Source organism: Candoia aspera, chromosome 3 (assembly GCF_035149785.1).
Source record: "Candoia aspera isolate rCanAsp1 chromosome 3, rCanAsp1.hap2, whole genome shotgun sequence".
NCBI lineage: Eukaryota > Metazoa > Chordata > Lepidosauria > Squamata > Boidae > Candoia > Candoia aspera.
The window spans coordinates 22842688-22857647 of record NC_086155.1 but is presented as its reverse complement, the minus strand read 5'-3'; the positions used below and the strand labels follow the sequence as shown (position 1 = coordinate 22857647).

Sequence of the window (14960 nt, the reverse complement as noted above, 5' to 3'; positions counted from 1 at the left end):
TTCACTTCTTAAGCTTCTGTTGAAAGATGAACATTTAAAATGTTCTTAGGCTTTTAAAATTCCATTTACTTGTATTCAGGTGGTTTGACTTTTTTTTATCTCTGGTTCTTAATTACACATTTGCTTTTATATCTGTATGACCTTGATTACAGAGGAAGTTTATACCCTTCAGTTTCTTTTAGTATAGCTGCAGTCTGTTCCTCATTTTCTCTTCGCCTGTCATGAGTGCCGTTGAGCTAAAGTAATCAGCGCAATGGCACTCATGACAATGACAAGGAAATAGGTGAAGGGGTACAAGTTAAGTAGCCATCAACCCACAACGACTAACGGCTAACAAACAATAGATAAACGGATCACGGAGCCACCCAAGCCATCAGCAGCAATACCACGGGGATCGCCCAGCTGAAAGCAATCAGCAGAAGAATGAAAACCTGAGGATGGGCGATCCTAGAAACCCTCAACCAATGGCAGGGCAACGCATGGGACAAAGGGGGGTGACGTGACCGAGAGCGAGGGGGCGCTGACCGGCGCGGGGTATTTAAACCCCGCACCGGCGCGCTCCTGTCACTCTCAGCTTTTTCTAACAACGTTGTACCTATCCTGAAATAAACCAGAGCCTGCTTTGCAACCCAGTGTCTGAACGTTATTCAGAGGTAGGCAGCGCATGACATAAAGCTGAGAGTCATAAACTCAGCCTCGCCGAGCCCCACCGGACGACAACGAGCCGCGGGAGGAGTAGACGGCGAGAAGACCAGCAAGATGAGGCCGGAACGGCGCGGGCAAGGAGGGCGAGCCGCGCGGCAAGAGACAGAGGAGGACCGACCGAGGCCAGAGGCACCGCGGACTCCCGGAGCCATGGACGCCCGCCCCACCCGACCCGAGCCTCAGCTCCAACCCCAAGGGGAGATGGCGACGGAGGCAACCCGACCGCGGGAGGGAGCAGCACGACTTCCGAAACCAGCGGAGGACCCCGCGCCCCACATCGCACCCCAGCAACGGGCGTGGAGCGACAGCCCCACGGTGCTCGACACGGAGGAGGACGACGGAGACACCCATCAGACGGAGGAGGAAGCGGACCCGCGGCGGAGGGACGATGAACCCCCCCCCCCCGAGGACGCGCCAACGGAACCGGCCCCAGCGGCGGTGCGGGCTGTGGACGAGGAGGCACGAGCTGAACTCGCGGCCATGCGGGCTCAGCTGACGGAACTCCGGACCATGCTCCAGGCGCTTATGCCCCCCGCGCCACCCAATGACGTCCCCGCACAAGCCCACACCCCGAGCGAAGCACCGAACCCACACGAGCCAGCGGAAAGCCAGCAGACGGCACAGGCGGCCGACACCACATCCCGGGAAGCGAGAGGCGGGGCCGCGCAAAACGCCCGGGCCCCAAAGGACTTTCCCATCTTCTTCGATGGGACCCCCTCAAAACTCTCGTTTTTCGTCACCAACGCTAGGGAGTTCATGGGGAGGCACGGACACTCCTATGACTCCGAGGCCGACAAGATCGGCGCCGTGGCAATCAAACTCCAAGACAGGGCGGCGGACTGGTACGTCCAACTGTACGAGTCCAGCTCCCCCGCCCTCGCCACCTTCCCTGCTTTCATCAACGAGATGAAAAACTATTTCGAAGACCCCCTAGCCAAAGTACGGGCGAAAAGCGCACTCCAGAGACTTAAACAGGGCGCACGCACGGTCCCTGACTACGCCCTGGAGTTCAAAGCCCTCGCGGGAAAGGTCTGCGACTGGTCTGAGACCACCCTGCTGGAAATCTTCAAAAAGGGGCTCAACCGCGACGTTCTCCAATGGGCCCTCTACCGCGACGACCCAGAAACGTTACACGGGTGGATCCACCTCGCGGGGAAAGCCGAACACGCGCACCGCACCTTCCTTATGACAACCACGGAAGACACAAACTACGTCGGGAAAAAGGTACCCGCACCACACGGGGGGATGGCCGGCCCCATATACCCTAAAAAGAAGTTCAACCGGGAGCCCTGCGGGAGGTGTGGCAAATTAGGGCACAAGACGGCGGACTGCTTCGCCAACCGACCGCCGACCAGCGCGCCCAAGCCCGCCCCGAAAATTAGCCCCAAACCACCCAACCCGGGGCCGCCCCCTCACCGCCGAATGACCGTGGCCACAGCGACACCGGAAGAGGGCTGGGACGCTTACTGGGGAGAAGAGGACAATACCGACCCCGACCAGCCGGCGGGAAATGCTCCCCGCTTGCCCTGAAACGCGTGGCGAGGCAGGCGGCGGGACAGCAACGCGAACCACCTCAACGAAACGACAAAAGCTCCGTAATATTGGCAGCAATTCAACTCTCTGCCGGCAACGGAGCCACCACGGCCGCGGCACTAGTGGACTCGGGGTGCTCAAAAAACCTTATCCACCCCGACCTAGTCGCCAAACTCGAACTCCGCTGCTTCCCCCTCCCCACGCCGCTGGCATTCCACCAGCTGGACGGCTCCACAGCGGGGGGGAAACCAGCCACGCTACAAACCGAGCCGGTCACCCTGCAAATGGGCACTCACACCGAGCGCACATCGTTCGTAGTCACGCCCATCGGACGGCCCATTGCAGTCCTGGGGATGCCATGGCTCGCGAAAAACAACCCGCGGATCAACTGGGCGACCCGCACCTTCACATTCGGCGACGGCGAGTATCGAGCACCAGTACCAGCTGGCAAAAGCAACCCCACGGTAGGACGAGCGGAGGCGACCACACAAGACAACGCCGCTACCACTGCAGACCTACCGGAACAATATGCCGACTTCTCCGAGGTCTTCGGAGAAGCAGAGGCAGACCAACTACCCCCCCACCGCAAGACGGATTGCCGAATCGACCTACTGCCCGACGTCCCCCTACCTAGACCAAAGATCTATTCGATGACCCCGAAGGAGATGGCAACCCTCCGGGAGTTCATCGATAAAAACCTAGACAGGGGATTTATAGAGCCAGCATGCTCACCGGTCGGAGCCCCCGTCCTATTCCGGGAGAAGAAAGACGGGACCCTACGGCTCTGTACCGACTACCGGGGCCTAAACGCGGCTTCCCTGTCCAACAAATACCCCTTACCCCTGGTGAAGGACATGCTCGCCCACCTGTCCACGGGCAAAGTCTTTTCCAAATTGGACCTGCGCGAGGCGTACTATCGCATCCGAATCAGGGAGGGGGACGAATGGAAGACGGCGTTCAACTGCCCCCTAGGCGCTTTCCAGTACAAGGTACTGCCCTTCGGACTCGCGGGGGCCCCTGGGGTGTTCATGCAGCTCATCAATGAGGTACTGCATGAACATCTGTTTAAAGGGGTCCTGGTCTACATCGACGACGTCCTTATTTACACAAAAACATACGAGGAACACGTAACCTTAGTCAGGCAAGTCCTCGACAAGCTCAGAAGGGCGCAGCTCTATGCAAAGCCCACAAAGTGCGAGTTTCACAAAGACCGCCTAGACTATTTGGGGTATCGAATCTCCGGGGACGGCATCGAGATGGACCCCGCAAAAGTCGAAGCGGTACTAAACTGGGAGCGGCCCCGCAACAGACGGCAACTACAGAGCTTCCTGGGATTCGCGAATTTCTACAGGTCCTTCGCCCGGGGGTTCGCTGAGATAGCCCTACCCTTAACGGACCTCCTCAAAACCAAAGGGGTGGGGGACACCAGACGCGCCAAGAACCCAGGCACAGTGCTGAATTGGACTCCCGCGTGCCAGACCGCATTCGACAAGCTGAAAGCGCTGTTCACGACGGAGCCAATCCTCGCGCACCCGGACCCAGAACGGCCGTTCGTGGTCCAAGCCGACGCCTCAGACTTCTCCCTGGGAGCCATCCTCCTACAAAAAGACTCCACGGGGCTCCTGAAACCATGCGCCTACCTGTCAAGGAAGTTCTCCGAGACAGAGAGGCGATGGCACGTCTGGGAGAAAGAAGCCTTTGCGGTGAAATCGGCACTAGAAACATGGCGTCACCTACTCGAGGGAGCCACCCAACCATTCGAGGTCTGGACGGACCACCGGAACCTCGAGGCCCTACGAACGCCTAGACGCCTTAGCCCAAAACAGGTCCGATGGGCACAATTCTTCAGCCGCTTTGATTTCCAGTTGAAGTTCATGCCGGGCAAGAAGAACTTCCTGGCCGACGCCCTCTCCCGGCTGCCCCAAGACGAAGAGCCCGCCCCAGACACCATTGGGACGGTCCTATCCGCCTCGCAACTGGGGATGGCCGTGACCACCCGAAGCGGCGCACGGAGGCAGCTCGACGCTACGGCGCAGCCGACGGCGGGACAACCGGCGACGGAAAGAAGGCAACCGCAACTACCAGGGGGAATGCGCACGGACCTCGCCGCCGCCCTCAAAACCGACCCCTGGTTCCTGGCAAACCCCGACAAGGTAACGATGGCGCAAGACCTAGCATGGGGGGAAGGCAGAATCTACGTCCCGGACTCGCAACGCCAGGCGATCTTGCATAGGTCACACGACGCCAAGCAAGCGGGACACTTTGGGTTCCTCAAGACCCTACACCTAACACGGCGGCAATTCTGGTGGCCCGCGCTCAGGCGAGACGTAAAAACCTACGTGGCGTCCTGCCCAACGTGCGCTCGGGCCAAACGGGCACCAGGCAAACCCGCGGGGCTATTGCAACGGGTGGCAGAACCCTCCCGCCCATGGGAGGAAATCTCTATGGATTTTATAGTGGACCTCCCACCCAGCCAGAAGAAAACGGCCATTTGGGTGGTGAAGGACTACTTCTCAAAGCAGGCCCACTTCATCCCCTGCACGTCAGTCCCATCCTCACAACAACTAGCCAAACTCTTCCTCATCCACGTGTACAGGCTACACGGATGTCCCGCACGTGTGGTGACCGACAGGGGCACACAGTTCACCTCCAAATTCTGGCGGGCCTTCTTGAAGCTGACGGGGACCCAACAGGCCCTGTCTACGGCTTGGCATCCGCAGACGGACGGAGCCACTGAGGTTCTTAATGCCACCTTAGAGCAATTTATACGATCCTATACGAACTACCACCAGGACGACTGGGCTGAACTGCTCCCGTTCGCCGAAGTCGCATACAACAACGCCGTCCACACGAGCACGGGAAAAACCCCGTTCGAAGTAGTCTCGGGGCGCGACTTCGTCCCCATACCGGAGCTACCTCAACCCCCGGAACCCCAGGTGGACGCCAGCGACTGGGGACGGAAGATCGCGGAAGCATGGCCAGTAATCACGGCGGCACTGAAGGAGGCACAGGCTGCTTACAAAGAGCAGGCCGACAAGCACCGGCGCCAACAACCGACGTTCCAGGCGGGGGACATGGCCTATCTCTCCACCAAGTTCCTAAAGTCAACCCAACCCTCGAAAAAACTGGGGCCTAAGTACATCGGGCCGTTCCGAGTCACGCAAATAGTGAACCCGGTAGCAATACGCCTGGACCTGCCACACAACCTCCGGAGGCTCCACCCGGTGTTCCACACCAGCCTCCTAAAACCGGCAACCACCTCCCGATGGCACCCAAGCACGCCTCAGCCCGCACCGCTTATGATCGACGGGCAACACCACTTCGAGATAAGGGACATCCTCGACTCACGCAAGCAACGAGGAACCCTACACTATCTGGTCAGGTGGAAACACTTCCCCCACCCGGAATGGGTGGCGGCGCACAACGTTAAAGCGCCTGACCTGACCAGAGCATTCCACCGGGCATACCCCGACAAACCGCAATCAAGGTCAGCAAAACCAACCCCCCCCCCCGCAGGCCTCCCCCCGCCTCCCGTGCCCCAAGGGAAAGGGCCCCCCCCAAGCCCGCGACTTGGGTGGACCTTCCCCCCCCCGGGACTCACTCCCCCCGCCCCGGGCCCACGGGGTGGTGACAAACGATCGCCAGCACCCTCCCCCCGCCCCTTGGCCGCGGGGGAGTGGCAAGCAAGTCAACAGGGCAACCTGGGGGCAACGCCCAGGAGACACAACAAAGGCGACGCACTCCAAATAAGCAAAAAAGGGCCCTACCTGGAGCTGAGCAGCACCCGACCAGCCACGCCTCTCGCCTCGCCGAACTGAGCCAAACAAACAGGGTGTGGTTGGAGCATGCGCACGCCAGGTCAGAACCCGAGCATGCGCACCATGGACACACCCTGGGAAGGCACGTGGTAGAGGGAGGAGCAAAGGGAGGGGCGACAACTACTCCGGCGGGAACTTTGAAAAAAAAAAAAAAAAAAAAAAAAAAAAAAAAAAAAATGGCGTTTTGACAGCTCCATGGGGGAAAACCCAGAAACCCGGGGGAGAACACTATTCGGAAAGGGGGCAGTATGTCATGAGTGCCGTTGAGCTAAAGTAATCAGCGCAATGGCACTCATGACAATGACAAGGAAATAGGTGAAGGGGTACAAGTTAAGTAGCCATCAACCCACAACGACTAACGGCTAACAAACAATAGATAAACGGATCACGGAGCCACCCAAGCCATCAGCAGCAATACCACGGGGATCGCCCAGCTGAAAGCAATCAGCAGAAGAATGAAAACCTGAGGATGGGCGATCCTAGAAACCCTCAACCAATGGCAGGGCAACGCATGGGACAAAGGGGGGTGACGTGACCGAGAGCGAGGGGGCGCTGACCGGCGCGGGGTATTTAAACCCCGCACCGGCGCGCTCCTGTCACTCTCAGCTTTTTCTAACAACGTTGTACCTATCCTGAAATAAACCAGAGCCTGCTTTGCAACCCAGTGTCTGAACGTTATTCAGAGGTAGGCAGCGCATGACATCGCCTCCCTGCCCTTCCCCCCCCACACTTTTCCCCCTTATCATTAAATTGGCCTTTAAAAAAACATCCTTCATTAAATTTTATTTTCTGTTCATTCCCCTCTGATTTGTATAATATTGACAATAACAATTCCTTGATTAATTTATTAATTTGCATTGGGGGTGTATATATTTGATTATTGCAAATAATCAGAATTTGTAGATTTATTTTTAAATTTATTGCTGTAATCTTTTAAAAAAATATCTTATTTTTTTCCTACTTTTTTCAGGCTTGTTCTTATGGAGTGTACATGGGCTGTGGAAAGGTATAGGACATGATTTTTTTAATTCTTCCTCATTTTCCTAATATTAATAATATATAATGGTAGTATCTACTGTAACATGAAATGCCAAAGAGTTGGGATTTCCTGCTAAGCATAGACAAATCTTAGGTCTTATGAGCACTGCTGGTTGCCCTGTTGCCTGAGTATGTCAGCAGCCATGTTGAGATGGCAGGAATGGATACTGCTCCATACTCACAGCCTCCAGTTGTAAATGGAACCTCTGGGCACATTTTCCTGCTGCAGTTTTACAGAAACCTTTTCTCTCTTATGTCACCTTGAGCATTCCCATCCATTTTGGTTGGTGCACATTACTTCATTACGGGCTAAACCTGAAAGTTCATAGGCTACATCGCAGAGGAATGCCCCTTAACAGAATCCATAGTTGCCATGATCTACCATGTCTTTTCAAACTAGCTTTTTGTTCTTGTAACAATTTTTTTCTTTAATGGCTACTAACTTGATTTTACAGGTAGTCCTTGTTTAGCAACTGCCTCAGACAGCGACCATTCACAGTTACAATAGTGATTAAAAAAAGTAACTTTGCAATCAATCCTCACATTTATGACCTTCGCAGGTCTGTAAAGCAAAGGAAAACTGAAGTAAGATCATAAGCACAGTAGCGGTTTCACTTAGTGACCGCTTCGCTTAATGATGGAGTTGCCGGTCCCAGTTGTGGTCGCTAAACAAGGAATACCTATATAACATTTTGAATTGTATTAATTACTATTTAATATTTTTACACCTGTGATTCATGTATATTATGTTATAACCAATGAGTTGCAACAATTAATTATAATTAACATTAAAATAGACCAGGGGCAGCAGCCATAATTTATTTGGATGCTAAAAAAGCTTTTGATATGATTTCTTGGAAGTTGTTGAAGTAGGTTTTGACTTATTTTGAGTTCATCTGAACTGTTATATTTTGAACTGGTACAAGTTATTCCACATTTAAATTATGAGTTATTATTAATGGCAGTCCTTTGTCTTGGTTAAATTTATGTAGAGGTACACACCAGGATGCTCCCTTTCAGGGGTCTTTGCAGGCTGTACTCAAAAAAAGTCAAGATGGCAAACTGCAATAGTGCATCAGCCTCTGCCTGTTTTTTACGTGTGTCACGGAGCTTCAACTGCACATAACCCACAACCAGCAGAGCTTCACCATCATGACCACCAGCTCTTGCTGGCAAGACTAGAAATTGTGGTGAGGCAGGCAAAGAAGTTGCTGGTGGAGGCAAAGCATACTGTGACAGCAAGGAGATGCAAGCCCTCTTAAACCGAAAACCAACAATCCTGAGTATTTGGGCTGTAGCATCATGGCTTTTTAAATTTTGTTAAAATTATGCTAACTAACAAAAGAGAAGCATAACTGCATACAGCACTGTTAAAGAATGAGCACTTCTGATCTGGCAGATTTTCTTGCTTTGTAGTTGCTCATTTATTTGCCACTTCTGAGTAAGAGTCGGGAGTGTGTTAAAAAAAAAAAAAGCCAAGGTTACAGCTGTGACAGTGCAATAGAAACTCTGCCTGGATTTTTTTTTTTTTTAAAAAAAGTGTTGTGACGCTTCAGTTGGGGGAAACAGAATTCTAGACAAGATGAATGCTTGGTCTGATCCACTGACCAAGGGCATTTGTGTTCTTGCTTGTTAGCCAGATGACCAAATATGTCCATTTCTTCTCCATGTTTCCCTGTGAGCAGGAATCCTGCAATGCTTTGCGGGAACCCAGGCCAGTTGGCTTGTATTCATGTGCATTTGAAATAAGTCAAATCAAGTCATGTCACCCCCCCAAACTGTAAATATTTATTTGATTGCTACTAATATCTGATAGGAATAGAAGATCTGTTTACTTCATACGAAGAAGATCTATCACTTCATACAAACACAGTTTGATGTGATGGATCTTCACCCAGTTTCCAAACATTTGGGGGGACATAGTTTGGTAAGTATTACTGGTCCAGTAAACATATCATAGAAATTTCTTATGATGTTCTAAACCAGCTGTGGAAGAAAACTTGTAGGGAAAATCAAACATTCATCACCAACTTCAGTGTCTGCTGGAAGATCACTCTTTCTCTCTTTCTTTCTCTCTTTTTAGACATTTTAATAAAGTTGTGGGCCTTACTATTCCTATCATGATGATATGGAGAAGGCAATTAGTGGCCTGAGGCTGTATGCGGTCCCTAAACACCTTGCTTATGGCCTCTGAGATCACTGTTACTGTACAGTTGTGGCGTGGTTCCCATCATTGGGGTGGGGGATGAGGGACAAAGGGGCAAGGACCAAGACTTTTGAGACGGTCATTTGGGGACATGGAGTCCTTGAGCCACATGCTCCTCTGTTCTCTCTTTACAGGGAATCTTGGATGACATTCATCTATCTCATTCTTAAGAAATACCCTGGCAGGGAGTCCAAGCTTCTAAGTCACTTCTTCTATCTGACAAGGACTCTGACGTATCTTCTATTTGTTCTATTCATCCCACATAAGACTGAAGAATTGTACTAATCTAATCTTGGTGAACACCACTTTTATTTGTATTATTACATTATTTTATTACATTTTATGCTTATTTTTTATTTATATCTATGGATTTTAAGTGTATGTGTTTCTATATATATCTGATACACATATTTGCCTGCCTCCCCTATCTGAACCAGCAGACGCATGCCACAGGTCCCTATTAAAGAGTGCCACCTGGTGGGATCCACATGGCCCATACTTATATACATTGATCTAGATCAGCGTTTCTCAACCTTGGCAACTTTAAGATGTGTGGGCTTCAACTCCCAGAATTCCTCAGTCAGCATGCTCTCAGAATTCTAGGGGTTGAAGTCCACACATCTTAAAGCTGCCAAGGTTGAGAAACACTGATCTAAATAAAAATCCTGCCTTTTTATAGCCCAGGTTAATCATTTCCTGACTGAAGGAGATGAAACAGGGCATGCTGCTGCAGTGAATTCCTGCACTGGGCAGGGATTGGATTAGATAATCTTCAAAATCCTTTCTAACCTTACGTTCTATGACTCTAAATTCTGTTTTATGATTGGTTGTCTAAGTTGACTCTCATACTTAAATTTGAATTTAAGGCAACTCCGTTCTCCTAAAAGAGCAGAAAAAGAGAACATCCTTTCTATTCTGCCCAGTGAAGAGCTAGATGTAAATCAAATATAATCCCTCCAGACCAATCAACAAAAATCATTGTCATTATTTATTTATTTATTCAAATTTATTGGCTGCCCAACTCTAGTGGACTCTGGGCAGTGTAGAAAACTAGAAAAAACATAAGAACAGCTTAAAACATTAAATCAGAAAGTTATATTCCTTAAAATGAATGACAGGATGGTCAAATATGCTTTCTTTTTTCTCTCAAGCAAATCCATTTTAGGGTTTTTATAAAGATAACACGAAAATTCTGTTCTAGTTTTGTACCTTATATCTTTCCCCCTATACCCACCCTGGCACAAAGTTCAAGATGGGGCTAAAAAGGAACTGTTAATCATAGAACAAGGTAGCATATGCTAAAATACTTGTGATTAATGGAGTGAGAGTGATCTATCCAGAAATTAGTTCCACCAAATTTAGTGGGGTTTACACCCTGGTAGTGTGTCTAGTATCACAGAGTAACTGATATAGTCACTTCAGGATATCTGTATATGCATGTGTGTGTATGAGATATCTGTACATTTTGATTGTGTAATATCATAATGTAGCCTTTCAAAAACAAGCCCACACATTTCTAGCTTTTTTATATAAGTCATTTTATACAATTTTATATAAGCCATCAGATACCAAAGCTCATCATCCCCAGCCTAAAAGAGAGGGGGAGAGATGCCACAAAAATTTTGCAGAACTTGAACCAATGCAGTTTTAACTGGGCTATCTACCCCCAGCAAGGAGAAAGACACATTTCACATTTCATTGAAGACGCTAGCTAGCTAGCAATAGCTATAGCTATATACAGTAATGGCAACTGAATATATCTTCTGGTTTGAGTCTTATATGGCCTCCCGCTGCCACCATAAACACACACCCAGAGAAAGGAGTAATAGTACACAAAATGCGTATATAGTGTTTTCAATCCAGCAATTTTTTAAAATGCCAAACTCCTCAAAAACAGAGGGCCTCCCCCAGAAAATACACATTTAATAAACTAATGAAGGTAGGGCTAGCCATCAGAGTTAAAGATTAAATCAGGCATGTGATAAAACTACAGGCCCGTCAAACTTAGTTGTTTACCTTTTATGGTATTGTCCCATAGCATTCTATTCATTCTCACTTCACAGCTTCTTGCTTGTTCTCCAAACCCAATTTTCCAACTCTATTAAAAGATTAATACCTGTATCCATCCAAAGGCAGGAATGTTGGAAAAGAGGGAGGTAGGCATTTATGGTATGTCCTTTTAAAAAATCACTCAGAGATCACTAGATAGTGTCTCCTCACATTCTTCATCAAACACAGCATTTGATTTACTTCGTTCCAAACGGTATTGGACTTTGCCCTGCCGAACAGTCTTCAGATTCAGTCTGATACTTCTACCAAATGTTCTCAACTGCACCCCCAAATCCTCACCGGCCAGCAGGTATAACAAAGGGTTCAGGACACTATTCAGACTAGCCAAGACTCGAGTCACTTGGTAGAAGATATAAATGTTCCTTAAAGTCTGATTGCAAGTTCCCTGTTTTTGCCACCTTCGAGACAGCAAGTTAAGGTTCCTAAAGATGTGATAGGGGAGGAAGCAGACATAGAAAAGTGCCATCACCATAACCACCAATCTGATGCTCTTCCATCTGAGGATCGGATCTATGTTTTTGTTTTTCCTGAGGACAATGACCACATGACAATAGCACCCAGAGATGATGAAGAAAGGAATAGCAAAGCTGGTCACTGTTAAAGTTAGAAAGTATAATAGATAACGCTCCAGGTTTTCATGTTCTGTTGAGTCATGGCACTTCTCACCCTTTGGGTCCATTTTGTTGAAAGTTAAATCAGGAGAAAGCTGAATCATGACCCAGACCCAAACCAAAACACTCAGAGAGACAGAAGAGCCAAGGGTCTGACATCTTCCCATCATCTTCAGTGGATACACGATGTGCAGGTAACGATGAACACTGATGCAGGTCAGAAAGCCAATGCTGGCATAGAGGTTGACATGGAAGAGAAGTCGGGTTAGCTTGCACCAGCTTTGGCCAAAGAGCCATACATGTCCCTGGAGGTAGTAGGACACAAGGAAGGGCAGCGTAACCACATAAAGCAAGTCTGCAATTCCTAAGTTACACAACAGCACACTGAAGGAATTCCAACGGTTCTTCCATGAACTTCTGCATAAGGTCCACAAGCCCAGTCCATTTCCCAAAAGCCCCAAGAGGGACAGAACGAGGTAGAAAGAGGGCAGGAACCATTGGGTGAAATCTGTATTAACTGGGCACAGAACATCAATGTTAGTGGAGTTGCGGCTAGAGTTGACTTGATTAACTGCTTCCATCCTGTCTATGATGAACTTTGGAGAGGGCAAGAGAAAGTCGGGGAATGGATCTAGGGAAGGGGAGTCTTCTCTAAGGCAAGTAGGGAAAGGAGCAGGATGGAATCTGATTTCTCAAAGGAAAGCATCAGGAGAGGGAACATGGAGGAAGAGCAAAGGAAAATGGGGTGTCAACAGTGGAGGGTCTTTAGAAGAGCAGAACCTGGCAATCAAACCGGGGGTGGATGGTAGATACAGAAGGGATTTTGCCAGTGGAAAGAAAGCGATGAGGCTTCAGAAGATAGACTTGGGGCAGTTTGGAAACCCCGCGGAAGGGAGGAAAAACCACCAGGATTCTGTTTTCTCCGTCGAAAGACTGCAAGCATTCGAAGGTGGTGGGAGGGAGGGAAGGAAAGCGAAGCAGGATAACTCCGCGGCCGTGGTTCTGATCTCCGTGCCCGCCGTCGACCCAGATCCTCTGGCTCCTCCTCACGCTCCGGAGAGTCGCCGCGCGCCGGGCGAGCTCGGCGCCTGAGGCGCCTGCGAGCCGAGGTTCCCGCGCTGAGCCGGCAGGCCGATGAAAGCTGCTCGCCGCCCGGCGAAGCTTCGCGGGGACAAGCTGCGGCCAAAGAAGGCAGGGCGGGGCGGGAGAGGAGAGGAAAGGGGAAGGGCGGGGGATCAGGTGGAACCGAAAGCGGGCGTGGGACTAGCTGCGCTGAAAGCGAAAGGGGGGAGCGGGGGGGGGGATGTGGGGGTAGGACTGTCCTTCTGGGCTCCTCTTTTGGACTCGGCGCCCCGGGAAAAACTAGCCGGACTTCAGCACCAGGAGAGGAAAGTGGCAAGATTTCTTCCTCCGCAACCAGCCACCACCGCGTCGCCAGGACCTCCGGAAAAAACCTTCCCGCATTTTACCGGAACAGGGACAGACGGACGGACGAACGGACTCCCGGGCGAAGTCAGGCCAGAAGAGCCGAAGCTGCTTCCCGGCGGGGCTGCACCGCGGCGCACTCCGGGTGCCTGGGAGGGGAGAGGGGAATGGGATAATGCTTCCGTTGAACTGGTTTCCGTGTTACACTCGGAGAACCCGTGTGAAGCCTCTCCTTCGGGTCTGCGGTACTTGACCAGCCCAGTGAAGATGAGTTCATTCAGCCAGGAGAGGCGGGAGGCACTCAAGTCTTTTAAAGAGAAAGAGGGATTAAAGTAGTCTTTCAACTACTCCTTACATCTCTTGTTGTTGTTTATTCGTTCAGTCGCTTCCGACTCTTCGTGACTTCATGGACCAGCCCACGCCAGAGCTTCCTGTCGGTCGTCAACACCCCCAGCTCCCCCAGGGACGAGTCCGTCACCTCTAGAATATCATCCATCCATCTTGCCCTTGGTCGGCCCCTCTTCCTTTTGCCCTCCACTCTCCCTAGTATCAGCATCTTCTCCAGGGTGTCCTGTCTTCTCATTATGTGGCCAAAGTATTTCAGTTTTGCTTTAATATTCCCTCAAGTGAGCAGTCTGGCTTTATTTCCTGGAGGATGGCTGGTTTGATCTTCTTGCAGTCCAAGGCACTCTCAGAATTTTCCTCCAACACCACAGTTCAAAAGCATCTATTTTCCTTCTCTCAGCCTTCCTTATGGTCCAGCTCTTGCAGCCATATGTTACTACTGGGAATAGGTAAAGGTAAAGGTTTCCCTTGACATTAAGTCCAGTCGTGTCCAACTCTAGGGGGCGGTGCTCATCTCCGTTTCAAAGCAGAAGAGCCGGTGTTTGTCCGTAGACACTTCCATGGTCATGTGGCCAGCATGACTACATGGAACGCCGTTACCTGCCTGTCGAAGCAGTACCTATTAATCTACTCACATTTGCATGTTTTCGAACTGCTAGGTTGGCAGGAGCTGGGACTAGCAACGGGAGCTCACCTCGTCACGCGGATGCGAACCGCCGACCTTCTGATCGGCAAGCTCAGCAGTTTAACCTGCAGAGCCACCACGTCCCTTACTACTGGGAATACCATTGCTTTAATTATGTGGACCTTTGTTGTCAGTGTGATGTCTCTGCTCTTGACTATTTTATCAAGATTTGTCATTGCTCTTCTCCCAACCATTAAACGTCTTTGGATTTCCTGGCTACAGTCAGCATCTGCAGTAATCTTTGCACCTAGAAATACAAAGTCTTTCACTGCCTCCACATTTTCTCCCTCTATTTGCCAGTTATCAATCAAGCTGGCTGCCATAATCTTTTTTTTTTTTTGAGATTTAGTTGGAAGCCAGCTTTTGCACTTTCTTCTTTCACCTTCATCATAAGACCCCTCAGTTCCTCTTCGCTTTCAGCCATCAAAGTGGTATCATCTGCATACCTGAGATTCTTAATGTTTCTTCCAGTGATTTTAACCCCAGCCTTGGATTCCTCAAGCCTAGCACATCACTGCGTACAA

At 50.3% G+C, this 14960-nt stretch overlaps 1 protein-coding gene across 1 annotated transcript; it reads right to left on the bottom strand.

Moving 5' to 3' along the window:
- Nucleotides 1-11057: 11057 nt before the first annotated feature.
- Nucleotides 11058-13185, bottom strand: LOC134492944 (P2Y purinoceptor 1-like). Its single transcript, XM_063297126.1, has one exon. It carries the CDS (start codon nucleotides 12560-12562, stop codon nucleotides 11492-11494), a length of 1071 nt encoding a protein of 356 aa, XP_063153196.1. The 5' UTR covers nucleotides 12563-13185; the 3' UTR covers nucleotides 11058-11491.
- Between the last annotated feature and the right edge of the window lie 1775 nt (nucleotides 13186-14960).

What these genes read in the sequence shown, in the direction of transcription:
- LOC134492944 (XM_063297126.1), bottom strand. Translation starts at nt 12,562, where the DNA reads ATGGAAGCAGTTAATCAAGTCAACTCTAGCCGCAACTCCACTAACATT.